Below are 14,281 nucleotides of genomic sequence, written 5' to 3'. Positions count from 1 at the left end.
ACTGGAGTGGGTTGCCGTTCCCTACTCCAGGGGATCTTCCCAACCCAGGGATTGGACCCACGTCTCTTATGTCTCCTGAATTGGCAGGTGGCAATAAATGGCCTACTCAAATGTAATTTAAATGCTTAAAATATTGATGCATTGCAGGTATATGTGTGTATATGTGTGTATGTGTGTGTTTGTATTTGATAGGTACTGCTCAGAACTAAACAAAAATGTGGCTTCTTAAGATGGTATGACTGTTATTTAACTAGGAATCTTAACATACTGGGACCAATAACATAGTGTTTAAATTATTCTTAAATTATTGAAAGATATTTTCATCTCTTTCCCACTGCTGGAGTAGTTACTGAACCGTAGGATATTGTGATGAATAGGCCAGACCAAGTATGATATAATACAGGCTTGTAACTTATACTTAGGGCTGAAATATATACAGACCATTATTATATGTGTCAATTGAAGAGTCAGCATTTAAATAATTGGCAACTTTTAAAAACATTTTATAAATTTGGAAGGTATAAAGACATTTTTATGCTGAACATGAACAACATTTTAAAATGGCAGCTTTTAAAAACATTTTATAAATTTGGAGGGTATAAAAACATTGTTGTGCCAAACATGCAGAAAAAAGAATGTTTATTCCAATTTGTTTATAATCATTTTCTTCCTAAAGAACCATCCTCTATAAGATAGCCCAGTTTTGCTCCTGAGAAGTCCATGATACCAGAGTTCCTGTCCCTCAGGTCTGAGTCATTGGGGTTTTAAATTCTGACTTAAATTCTAAAAGTTAGAATCTTTTAACAAAATAGATTGATGAACAAAAGAGTTCCAGTTATGTAGGTAAGACATTATCAGAAATGATGAAAGTACAAGAAATGATTAAGTAGGATTCTAGACTCCTTACCGTATCTAATTAGCAAAGATGACCTCCTGTTTCTAGTTTCAAGATCTGTATAGAGCAATATCGAATAAATGCATTTTCATTTGTTACGATCTCTATGTGCTTATATTGAGTCTGACTCTTTGCGACCTTGTGGATTATAACCCACCAGGCTCCTCTGCCCATGGAATTCCCCAGGCAGGAATACTAGAGTGGGTTGCCATGCCCTTCTCTAGGGGATCTTCCAGACCCAAGGATCGAACCCAAATCTCCCTCATTGCAGGCAGATTCTTTACCATCTGAGCCACCAGGGAAGCCCAAGTATATTATATTGAGTATATGTATTATTTTATGTATGTGTGTGCTTGCTCAGTTGCTAGGTAGTGTCTGGCTCTTTGTGACCCTCTGGACTGTAGCCCATCTGGCTACACTGTTGGTGGAATTTTCCAGGCAAGAATACTGGAGTGGGTTGCCATTTCCTCCTCCAGGGGATCTTCCTGACCCAAGGTTTGAACCCACGTCTACTGCATTGACAGGTGGATTCTTGATCAGTGGGTGACCATAGCAAGACTAAATTTTACTCATAATTACTCTATTGTCTCATATATTTATATAATAATTGGTTATTAATATAAAACCATTAATTTACTGCAGCAGTGATTGTAGTTCAAGCTTTCTTATCAAACAGCATGGAGTTCTGAAGTCAGTTTCTTATACCTCTGAAGTCTTCAAGGTTCTTATTAAATGCAATTGATTAGAGAGAAACAGCAAAACACACTGATATTTTTAGTATCTTGATTTTCATGAACACAGTCACTCTCATCATTAATACTTTTTCTCAGGTTTTTATAATAACAGATACAGCCTATCTATCCAGCAACATAATTTGGAATGGTGTTTTGTTAAACATAAATGACACATTCTTTCATTTATAGACTATGTAGTTACTTTGCTGGGAGAGTAGTAGGGACAATAGCTGAAAGGGTTTATGGTGATTTCACATCACTGGGAATTAAGATATTGGAGAGGGTGAGAGAGAAGAAGATTCATTGTCATATATTTAATAGGCAACTGCCCAGTCTTCTAGAGTAGATTTTATTTAAGCTGGTATTTTTTGAGTCATATTTCCGTAAAACCTAGAGATAATGCTCTCTCTACCCTGGTCTTCTATATTACAGTGTTTTCTGTGTTTTGTAATGTTTATATAGTTGTTAATATCTCTTTAGTCTTTAATATGCTTTAAAGTTATTAAAAGTAAACAAAACAGCAGAAGGCAACCACTCGAGCTATTTCTGCCTATATCAGTGTTCTTCGCTAGTATAAATGCAGCGATTCATGATGCATTTTACTGGGATTTGAAATTTTTCAGGAGTCATCAAGACCGCCCTTCCAAACATGGATAGAGAGGCTAAAGACCAGTATTTGCTTGTTATTCAGGCAAAGGATATGGTTGGTCAAAACGGAGGGCTCTCTGGAACCACGTCGGTCACCGTGACCCTCACTGATGTCAACGATAACCCACCTCGCTTTCCTCGAAGTAAGCTGTTCCGTGGTATCTGGCAAGCATGCTCGCTTTCCTTGCCGGATTATAGGAATGTCTTTAAAAAGGAATTTCCCCAAATATGTCTCAAATAATTAATCTCAATTACATTCTCCTCCAATTTTGTTTTATCAGGGACTTGATTTTTAATTCAGTAATATGAAATAATAAAGATATTGGAAGCAGATAAAAGCAATTATACCTTATTTCTGTCTTAAATGTAATTTTTTTTCTTTTGGTTCACTTTGAATACTAGACAGTTATTAAGTTTGTTTATGTATTAATCTTTTTAGTCAAAGACATGCTGCTCTTTACATTCTGTAAGCTCTGAGGTTGTTCCCAATTATTAATAATAACATTCAAATGCACTTCATGAATTCTATATACTAAATGTTCTGCTTTATTTGTACAGATTAAAAAAAAGAGTACTGAACTTTATTTCTCATTCCACACTTTTTTTTTTAACCAGTTCATGAACCTTGAATGTTCTTTTTGCTACCTACCACATCTTTTTTAATGCAAACACTCAGTGTTTCAAAAGAAACCGGTTCAAAGAACCAGAAAACCACATTCCCTCCATTTAGTTTCTTTGAGCAAAGTGGCATTTCTTTTAACCAAGTAAAAGGAAAAAAAAAAGAAAAATTTTCTTAGGTAGAGGTGTCCTGATTGTTAAAAAAAAAAAAAAAGGCATTTCATCTTATTCTCTTAGTTGTCCTTTTTCCCAAGTATATGTGGTATTCTTTAGGACACAAGAAAGTAAGAAGAATCGTGTAGACTACAGTATCTTTAAATGCTTTTCTGAGAAGCTTATGTCAAACAAGGACACTTTCTCTGGAGATATGACAGTCACCATGTTTTCCTGCAAATACTGCTTCTTTAGATGTTTTATTCTTATTTTACATATTTTTAATATTTAGGCTATTGTACAACAGACATTTTTATACATCCTGGCAAAATAAAGTTATCCTAAGTTTAGCATTTAAAAAAAAAAAGAATCTAGCCTTAATTGTGTTCTTAACTGCTTACAATGGGGGAGGAGAGGAAGACGGAAGAATAAACAAAACAATGTGATTATATTTGGCTCATAATAGAATTAGCTGTTTCTTTGCTTTAGAGAAATAAGAACTGACACAGATTTTTTTGTGATTTCAGTTGTCATGATTTGATAAGATAGAGCATGAGTTTTCTAGCTTATTAAACACTCTCCTACTTATTAAAGTGAAGAAAGCCAAAAATATATCATTAACTTTTTCATTTTGACTGGGATTTTCTTTGTCTACCCTTTAGTTACTATTTTAAGCTTGAAATTTTTGGATTATCCTAAGGAACTTATATAGATATGTGAAAGGGGTCACTAAAAAATGATGTTGTGATATTTTTTAAAAATCAGTAACAATTAACAAAATGTATAGAATTGCAAACACCAAGGTTCTTATTCTAGCATATAGTACCTTCATTTGGATACAATTTCCTTTCTCTGTTTCTCTTAAAGAGTATCCTTTCTTTTTTCTTTATAAGAAAGTGCAAATGCATCACAGTTAGCAGCCAAAAGGAAACGGAAAAGGGCAAGGAAGCAGGAAAAAGTAGATGATTAAAGGGAAATGTTGAAGGGGCATTTCCTGGTTTCAAAGGATTCTTCATCTGCCTCCCAAGCTGGTTTTCTTCCTTTGTCTCTTTCTTTTTTTTTTTGAGTTGAGGGATGGTAAAGAGTTTTTACAAAAGAAAGTTTGAAAAAGTTACTCTTCCTATTTTGCTTCTCTTTCTTCCTGTTCAAATAACGTAGACTCTGTTCTTGTACTGTTGTGTCCCAACTGAGTTTAATGTACAAGTCATACTTAATATTGCATTTGATCAACTTCCTTGTCCAGTGTTCTGAAACTTTTTCAGTAAAAGATACTATTGTGGAAATGCTGACATTTAAGGAATGAGAACTAGTTAGGCTCATTTTTTGCACATTTGAAGTCTAAGCTATACTATATAAAATTTTAAATATTTATATAAATTAATTGCATATTAATTACAGTCGACTCAATGTTAATTCTGTTTACAATTTAAGTTTTATTTTTATCATTAAAAGTAGTATATTTCTCACTACTAGAAATACTAATATGGAATACTTCTTATGCTTTTCCCCAGGCTGTCTTTGACATTGATTATTATGTAATCATTTCCTTGGAATTTTTAAAGCTGTGTGAAACTTATCATTTGCCTCATATTGCCTTATCATCTTATTTTATAAAGACATAAAGGCAAATTAAGCAAAGAGGGTTCAAGATAGCCAGATAATTAAATTTTATTGGTTAGTTTGGTGTAAGGTTTTGTTCATTTCTTGTTCTTAATTTCACAGGGTCGTACCAATATAACGTCCCAGAATCATTGCCAGTGGCTTCTGTTGTGGCCAGAATTAAAGCTGCCGATGCAGATATAGGAGCTAATGCTGAAATGGATTACAAAATTGTGGATGGTGATGGATTAGGGATTTTCAAGATTGCCGTTGACAAAGATACACAGGAAGGAATCATTACTATACAGAAGGTAATATTTTCTTTATTTTTATTTCTTGTGAGGATAATATCATAGAGAATTACTGAAAAGCCACGTCTGCTTTGATGGAATAATGTAGTAGACACATTGAATGGGAGTTTGGAACCATTGTTATTTTATGTTTAGGGGTAAAAAGCTACTCAATTAGTTACAAGTGTTGGCACTGTAGAGAAAAAAATGTGTAACATTTGTAATTAAGGCCTAACAGTTCTATTCTCTGAGTAAACCCACAGTCCTTATCCGTAGCTCTGTAACAGTAGGACTTACTGGCCAATGTGCTATTTAAAGTGACCTACTTGAAGAGATGAATATTCTTCTTTGTTGACTAATAATGAAACCCTAAAATCAGCCAAAGGGGCTTCCCAGGTGGCTCAGTGGTTAAAGAATCTGCCAGACGATGTAGGAGACACAGGAGATGTAGGTTTGATCCCCAATACCCTGGAGGGGGAAATGGCAACCCACTCCAATTTCTTGCCTGGAAAATCCCATGGACAGAGGAGCCTGGCTGACTATAGTCTGTGGGGTCACAAGAGTCAGACACGACTTAGCAACTAAACCACCAGCTGTATTGTCAGCTATTCTTTTTTAACACTTACACTAATTAAATTATTTGAAAAATTTATACAGAGCATGGAAAATGCATGAAACCTATCATAAAAATAAGTGCAAAGGAGATTTTAAAAAATCATTATAATCCAAAATAAAGGCTATTTGCAAATTAACTCCCAACTCTGATTAGATATGGGGTAAAATGAGCTCCCTCTTTTCTGTATAGACATGATCTTTGACAAATCTTTAAAAAAATAAGTCAAAAGGAATTGTTCCAGAATATAGTCATATTTTCTCAAATGTCTGAAACACTAAAAATTAAAGCATGTATGAAAATGCCTACACTCAAGAGTCTGGGATTCTATGCTAGTGTGACAATCCAGGTGTATAACTGTGTAATTAACATCTCTCAATAATTAACACACATCAACAAAGAAAGTTATGTTTTAGTTGTTATAGGAAAACATATGTTTGATTTCAGGCCAATAGGCAAAACATTTCTGCAGTTATTTCCAGTGGAAAGCTGCTGTTTTAACTCAGCTGGTGACAATCTGTGTAAAAAAGTTTTAATAACTAGGATAGGCCAACTGTTGGTAAATGTTTTATTTGTTGTCTAAAAGGAAAGGAATGCACTGGGACGCAGTCATGTTCAAAGATTTCAAAGACTCATCTGAAATCAATCTGCTCATATTCAAGAAGTTTTAAATATATATTGGAATTGTTTTATTGAATACATGCATATATTTCATATGATATGATTCAATATGATATGCTATCATATTGAGATAGCATAAATCATTGAGGAAATAAACACAAATACATGTATTTCATATGAGATATTTGATTCAGTAATAGAAAAATTTTATACTCAATTTCTTAATATTATTTCTAGAAGTTTTAGAAAATTAAAAATAACCTGTAAGAAAACTGTATAAGAATGCATTTAATCTTAAAGCATAAAATTAATAAAAAAAAAACTACAAGGTAAAACTTACTGATAACTTACAATTATATAAAAGTAACATGAATGATTATTACTACTGTTCTAGATAGTGGTTAGTATCTGCTAGGATTCATTTTGGGTAAATTTAAGGGCTTCATCTTAACTTGCTTTCTCAACATCTCATGAAGGTATTAAGTACAATGAACATATGGAATCATTATAAAATGTGGAACAAAACAACGTACAGATAATGTTTGATATTTCCAAATTATAGAATCTTGTGCATCATCAAAATGATGTGGTGACATTTTCTTACTATATTAGCTAATACAAGAAACGATTATATAAAATATTATGTAAAAAGCAGTATCCAAAATTTTACAGACTCTTTGTTTCAATTTTATTTCATTTTTATAGAATACAGGATTCCAGGAAAACATTAAAATGTTAACCATAACTGTTTCTGGATCTTCACTGTTTTACAATATATAATATGCATTAGTAGTAGTTCAGTTGCTCAGTTGTGTCCAACTGTTTTCGACCCCATAAATTGCAGCACGCCTGGCCTCCATGTCCATCACCAACTCCCGGAGTTCACTCAGACTCACGTCCATCGAGTCAGTGATGCCATCCAGCCATGTCATCCTCTGTCGTCCCCTTGTCCTCCTGCCCCTAATCCCTCCCAGCATTAGAGTCTTTTCCAATGAGTCAACTCTTCGCATGAGGTGGCCAAAGTACTGGAGTTTCAGCTTCAGCATCATTCCCTCCAAAGAAATCCCAGTATTTTTATAATTACAATGTTATTAGGTTCATAAGAATATTAAGTAGCCAAATCAAAATGTGTTTCATGATAGCACTTTGTGATCTATTTTGAGGCTCGATGAAAATTCCTGTCCAAATGCAGTCATATGTCACAGAGATGTCAGATAGTAGACTAAAATGTAGTGTATTGTTGGAGCTATCTAAGGTATTAAAAAAGACATTGTCCTCTGTCTAATAAGTTAAGACTCAAAAACATTCCAAATTCTATAAGCATTTAGATTCATGGATTTTAAATTTTTGATACAGAAGACTTTCTACCCATGCAGTCAACTGAGTAATGTTTTATACCTAATAAATGCCCAGTAATTGATAAGTATTTATCAATTCATCATATGCTGCTGCTGCTAAGTCACTTCAGTCGTATCCGACTCTGTGCGACCCTACAGACGGCAGCCCACCAGGCTCCCCCGTCCCTGGGATTCTCCAGGCAAGAAGTTAGCTAAATGCTTCAATAATTTCTTATGCTAAATATGGAATCAAAATTATGTTACTACAAGCAATAAATGCTGGAGAAGGTGTGGAGAAAAGGGAACTCTATTACACTGTTGGTGGGAATGCAAACTAGTACAGCCACTATGGAGAACAGTGTGGAGATTCCTTAAAAAACTGGAAATAGAACTGCCTTATGATCCAGCAATCCCACTGCTGGGCATACACACTGAGGAAACCAGAAGGGAAAGAGACACGTGTACCCCAATGTTCATCGCAGCACTGTTTATAATAGCCAGGACATGGAAGCAACCTAGATGCCCATCAGCAGATGAATGGATAAGAAAGCTATGGTACATATACACAGTGGAGTATTACTCAGCCATTAAAAAGAATACATTTGAATCAGTTCTAATGAGATGGATAAAACTGGAACCTATTATCCAGAGTGAAGTAAGCCAGAAAGAAAAACACCAATACAGTATACTAACACATATATATGGAATTTAGAAAGATGGTAACAATAACCCTGTGTACGAGACAGCAAAAGAGACACCGATGTATAGATCAGTCTTATGGACTCTGTGGGAGAGGGAGAGGGTGGGGAGATTTGGGAGAATAGCATTGAAACATGTATAATATCATGTATGAAACGAGTTGCCAGTCCAGATTCAATGCACAGTACTGGATGCTTGGGGCTGGTGCACTGGGATGACCCAGAGGGAGGGTAGGGGAGGGAGGAGGGAGGAGGGTTCAGGATGGGGAACGTGGGTATACCTGTGGCGGATTCATTTCGATATTTGGCAAAACTAATACAATATTGTAAAGTTTAAAAATAAAATTTTTAAAAAATTGTTACTTTCAGTTTAAATTACAACTAAAAATGAATTTTATTTTCTCCAATGACTTCTAATATATGAATATTGTCTAATTTTTATTAGACAATTTTTATTAGTCTAATTTTTTTTAATGTTTCTCCTCCTTTGTCTTCTAATATAATGTCAGTGATTGTCTTTGGATAATTAAGCACATTCAGCATACAGGATAATCTTGAGAAATAATGATGGTGGAACATTTTACAGTTTTACCATTGTGGCATAGATAACCAGTAAAATATTTAATGTTTAATAAAGAGAATCTTGTTCATTTTGAACTCCATAAAGTGTAGGACCAGGTCAGTCATCTAGATATCAAGGGTCAAAAAATCATATTTAGGTTAAATGCAGAGCTTCTTAAAAAAAAATCCCTTGAGAACTCAGGTGTAGAATGCTAACATGTTATGTATCGTATTGGGTCTAGTAAAGCAGTGTATAGAAGCATTACTGTAGACTAAGAAATGAGTAATGGTGTAGTACTTGAGATGGTTGGTTAAGCTTACTCTGCTTTACTAATGTGGAAGATTGATCTGATGTTTCATCCTCATGTAGAAGATGTATTTTCCACAACTTATTGGGGTAAAACCATTATGTTCAGAAAACAAAATAGTCTTCAATAACAGATAACATGAGACTAAACTGTATAGTTTCGTGACATTTTAATGACTAGTAACTCGTTATAAGAGAATGTATGTGTATTAAGACAGGGTATCCGAAGCCTTGTATATGAAAAAAGTAAAATTTAAATAGACCTGTAGTATTTATAATGTGCAGGTAATATCTACACAGAAGTAATTGGCAATAATGATCTCTTAGTTTTCTTCATGCTAAAGATCTTTAGTGTTAGCAAATGTTGCTTCATGGGGCTTTGCTTGTGACTCAACTTGCCAATGCAGGAGACACAGGTTTGATCCTTGGGTAAGAAAGATCCCTGGAGAAGGAAATGGAAACCCACTCTACTATTCTTGCCTGGGAAATCCCCTGGACAGAGGAGCCTGGCAGTCTTCAGTTCAGTCGGTCAGTCGTGCCTGACTCCCTGTGACCCCATGGACTGCAGCACGCCAGGCCTCCCTGTCCATCACCAACTCTTGGAGTTTACCCAAACTCATGTCCATTGAGTCAGTGATGCCATCTAACCATCTCATCCTTTGTCGTACCCTACTCCTCTCACCTTCAGTCTTTCCCAGCATAGGGGTCTTTTTAAATGAGTCAGCTCTTCGCGTCAGGTGGCCAAAGTATTGGAGTTTCAGCTTTAACATCAGTCCTTCCAATGAACATTCAGGACTGATTTCCTTTAGGATGGGCTGGTTGGATCTCCTTGCAGTCCAAGGGACTCTCAAGAGTCTTCTCCAGCTGCTGCTGCTGCTGCTGCTGCTGCTGCTGCTGCTGCTGCTAAGTCGCTTCAGTCATGTCCGACTCTGTGCGGACCCCAGAGATGGCAGCCCACCAGGCGCCCCCTTCCCTGGGATTCTCCAGGCAAGAACACTGGAGTGGGTTGCCATTTCCTTCTCCAATGCATGAAAGTGAAAAGTGAAAGTGACACCACAGTTCAAAAGCATCAATTCTTTGGCGCTCAGCTTTCTTCACAGTCCAACTCTCACATCCATACATGACTACTGGAAAAACCATAGCCTTGACTAGGTGGACCTTTTTTGGCAAAGTAATGTCTCTGCTTTTTAATATGCTGTCTAGGTTGGTCATAACTTTTCTTCCAAGGAGTAAGAGTCTTTTTATTTCATGGCTGCGGTCACCATCTGCAGTGATTTTGGAACCCCAAAAAATAAAGTCTGGGGTTGTAAAAGAGTTGAACAAGACTTAGTGGCTAAATAGCAACAGTGTTGCTTCACACTTTCCTCCTACCCTCCCTCTCCACACAGTTCTGCATAAATAATAGATAATCAAGGTAATTACCTGGTATACATCAACTTAATTTTTATTTCCAAAGCTCCCTCCACCCACAGATCCTTTTTAAAAATTATAATTTTCACTGTCTGCTAATGCATTCTAATGCCTAACCAACCCAACACAGAGTTCTTACCAATACTGAAATAAACAAACGTAAAACATGACTCCTCTAAGAGTTAATTAAAAACAGTGGGAATGGTATATTTACTTTGCACGTCAAGCTTGGTGATCAGCAAACTTGTTTCACTTGACAAAATTGCTTATGGTATTTATATTAATCTAGTTTTTAGATGAAAAACTATGAAGTCATAATTCTTTTTTCATTTTGAGCAGTTATTTATTCAAAAGTGCAATTCACTTTTTATGTGCAAGTGACTGCACTTAGCACTGTAGCTCAGCATTAGTTTGCATTAATCCAGGCCTTCTCCTTTCTCAAAACCTCAAATAAAGCTCATAATCTGACTGCTTATTTGGACATAAGAGAGCTACTTTTGGACCCCCTAGAATTATTTGGACTTGTGTTTGCTAGATGCATGTCCCACTACTCCTAGTTTTATGCAGTGGTCTGGAGTGGACACTAAGCCACTTAATTCCTAGAGGCAACGTCAATTTTTTTCTGGGTCTTCGAATATTTCCTTCTGCTGTTGGACTCTCCTGTGCTCAGCCACCCCTGCGCACTTACTCTTCCTCATCTTTCAAGACTGGAAAATCACTCCCATTCTTCCTTCTTTAAGCTAAATAGGTAAACAGAGGTTGTAAAATTTTCTGTACAACAATTTGTCTTTCTAGTCCAAGGAAGGGTGTAAGCGCACACATGCTTTCCACTGTTGGGCACTGGTCTAGTAAAAATGTAATACTGTGGGGTTTTTTTTTGGGGGGGGGGCGGGTAAGATGTTAGCTATGGTCACAATGATTTGGGTAAATAGCCAAGGTCCTGTAGAAGTGCCCAAGCAAGCCCCGGCCCCATCTGCTAGCCAGCTAGTCAGTCCCTGCTAGTCACTCAAAGATTTGAACATGACCTAAGGAAGAAGCTGCACAGTGGATCAGTAGTGTTATTCTGCAGGTTAACAGGAAAAAGGGGACTTTCCTGTGGAGGTAACCACCTGTGCAGAAGTTATCATATGAGACAGAGGCTATTATATGAGCGTGTTAAGCTCAGAGAGCAAAAGTAGGGCAGATTTCCTGGAGTACAGTGTGGAAGGGGGTGTTTGTACCAGATGAAGTGTAGTGTATGTGAAAGGGTGTCTTTATGCCTCCTTTGCAAGGACCCTGTTGTATATGTACAGTGCTTTGCAAACAAGAATGGCTTACAAATAATATATAATAAAAGGTATTTTACTTTTAGCTCTTATAAAATATACTATGGAGTAGAAAGTTATATTTTCTAATTTCTCTTGAACTCTTATTATTGGGAAAGTTATTCTAATTCATTGAGCATTTCTCTTCTTTTCAAAGCACTGAATTGTAATGGTGTTTATTTAAACATTTATTTAAAATGTTACCACTTTTCCTGGCCTGTCAAATAGCACACATTTTTTATTTTTTAATTCTCATTAAATTTAAATCCTTGAAGTTTTTCTAGTCTCTTGTCCTTTCTTGATCCATAATAGATCTGGTGTTTACGTTTGTTTGTTTCTATTGTCTTTGGCATTCCCCTGAGGTTGCTTATCACTGCTTCACTCTGAAACTATTTTTTATTGTTTCTGAGCTCACAGTCTGAATTCTAGCTTTTTAATGTTTAAATCTGACCTTTTTAGTTAAATTATTTTTTAGAAATTGCTATTCAAAACTCAACACCATTTTATTTTTATTATTCTAGCTACTTTGTAAAGAAGCTAATTTACTATCAAGTATTTTATACCTTATATAGTATAAAATTGTATATACTTTATATAGTATAAATACTTTATATAGTATAAAATAGTACTTAACTGTTAAGACAGAGTGGTACAACAAATTGAAAGGAAGTGGTAAAATAATCATTGATAAAATAATAGATTTAGAAAATTCTAAAAGAATGCATTGAAAAAGTATTAGAATTCAGGAGAGCTTTTACTAATGAGAACTATAAAAGTAAGTTTCAAATCAGTAGCTTCATTATAGTTCATGAGAACAGGTGTATGAACTCTTGTCTTCAATCCAACCACATGGATTTAACCCTCTAGGGGCTGCATGTGAACTATCCATCCTTTTTGTCTGTATCCCTAAACCTTCTGTGTTATTTTTTATTATTTTAAAAAGTTTTATAAACTGTGGGCAGTGTGAGCTCACAAAGGTAGTCTTTACTCCCAAATCCAAGTGATTTTTCCATCATGAAAGTGTCCTACTCTTTGCAACCCCATGGTCTGTACAGTCCATGGAATTCTCCAGGCCAGAATACTGGAGTGGGTAGCCTTTCCCTTCTCTAGGGGATCTTCCCAACCCAGGGATTGAACCCAGGTCTCCCACGTTGTGGGTTGATTCTTTTCCATCATGAAACCAACACTATTTGGTTCTCAATTTCAGAAGCATATTTTATGTTTTTTTGTTTTTTTTTAAACTTAAGTCTCTCTCTTTGGAGTGGTTTTCTCAGAATGAAGAAAGTCTCTTCTTAAGATATGATGATTCTCTCTGTCAAGAAACAGCAATTGTTCATGGTCCTCAAGAACAGGATTTTGACTTTCAGTTCTGCTTACCAAGATTTCGATAAAATGGGGGCGTATATTCTGTTCTAGGTAAAACATTTCCAGAGACCCCTCAGAGTGATCAGAGTCTGAGAAAACGTCTGAGTCCCATAAATTCACTGTTCTTTTCCTGACCAGATAATAGTAGAATCATTTGTGAAATTTAGAATGGATTTCTGAATCTGAGTCATAAGAGCATTCTGACTAAAACCAAGAAATTCTGAAAGAAGGCAAAGCTTTCTTCTATTGTTCTCAGAATATGTTAAGATCTTCAGAGATAAACAAGAGAATGCTGCAGGCAGTCCGTAAAAAATGAATCATTTGTTGAAAAGTTTTCCAGGCTCTCCCAACTTTAGGAAAACATTTACAACCAGGCACTGCTAGGATGTTAGTGAGCACTTTGTTCAAGACATGTTTGTTCTGATTATTGTGTGTCTTAAAATACTACTTCACATTTGGATAATAGTGTTCTTATGTCCACTTAGATAGAGTCATTTCTATTGGAATTAGGTTATTTTGTACCTGGGAACCATGCTTGATAATCATCTGAACCGTTTTTCTTTCTACTCTATAGTATAATAAAACTTTAGTCCACTGCTTTTTTCATAAACAGTGCGCCATCATGGTTACAATGAGATTCATCTAGGATGAGCAAGGTAGTATCCTATTTTGAAACATCTATGTATACTGTACTCTGCATACGGGTAAATTTAGGAGCAGGGAGAAAGAAAAACAGTCTTTTTCTAAAGCATACGTTAGTTAGAAAAAGAAGTACAGAATTATGAAAGACTACCTTCAGTTGTATGGGATTCCCTGGTGGCTCAGTCGGTAAAGAACCTGCAAGAGACCTGCTTTTGATCCTGGAGTTGGGAAGACCCTCTAGAGAAGGAAGTGGCAACCCAGTCCAGTATTCTTTCCTGGGAAATCCCATGGACAGAGGAGCCTGGAGGGGCTACAATCTAAGGGGTCATGAGAGGCAGATGTGAGTAGACCACCAGCACCTTCAGTTATGCTATTACTGCTCTAATGTCTGATACAGAAAATGCTTATTAGTGTGATCAAATATGCAGAAACCACAAGGCTAAAGATTTGTATGGGTATTACCAGATAATTATTTTTTTTAGAATT

At 35.8% G+C, this 14,281-nt stretch overlaps 1 protein-coding gene across 19 annotated transcripts in view; it reads left to right on the top strand.

Moving 5' to 3' along the window:
* The window catches only part of CDH7 (cadherin 7), a 154,128-nt gene that overhangs the window by 79,014 nt on the left and 60,833 nt on the right, over positions 1 to 14,281 (top strand). For 18 of the 19 annotated variants that reach the window (XM_086372234.1, XM_086372225.1, XM_086372237.1 and 15 more), the window contains 2 exons: positions 2,253 to 2,420; positions 4,771 to 4,958. In XM_086372234.1, coding sequence (XP_086228360.1) covers positions 2,253 to 2,420; positions 4,771 to 4,958 — 356 coding nt within the window. The remainder of the gene's footprint in view (positions 1 to 2,252; positions 2,421 to 4,770; positions 4,959 to 14,281) is intronic. The other variant, XM_086372238.1, reaches the window with a different exon arrangement.

This window comes from Bos grunniens, chromosome 24 (assembly GCF_055505025.1).
Source record: "Bos grunniens cultivar Pamir isolate PY7600 chromosome 24, Bosgru_T2T1.0, whole genome shotgun sequence".
NCBI classification, from domain to species: domain Eukaryota; kingdom Metazoa; phylum Chordata; class Mammalia; order Artiodactyla; family Bovidae; genus Bos; species Bos grunniens.
This window is presented reverse-complemented; position numbering and strand designations above follow the sequence as displayed.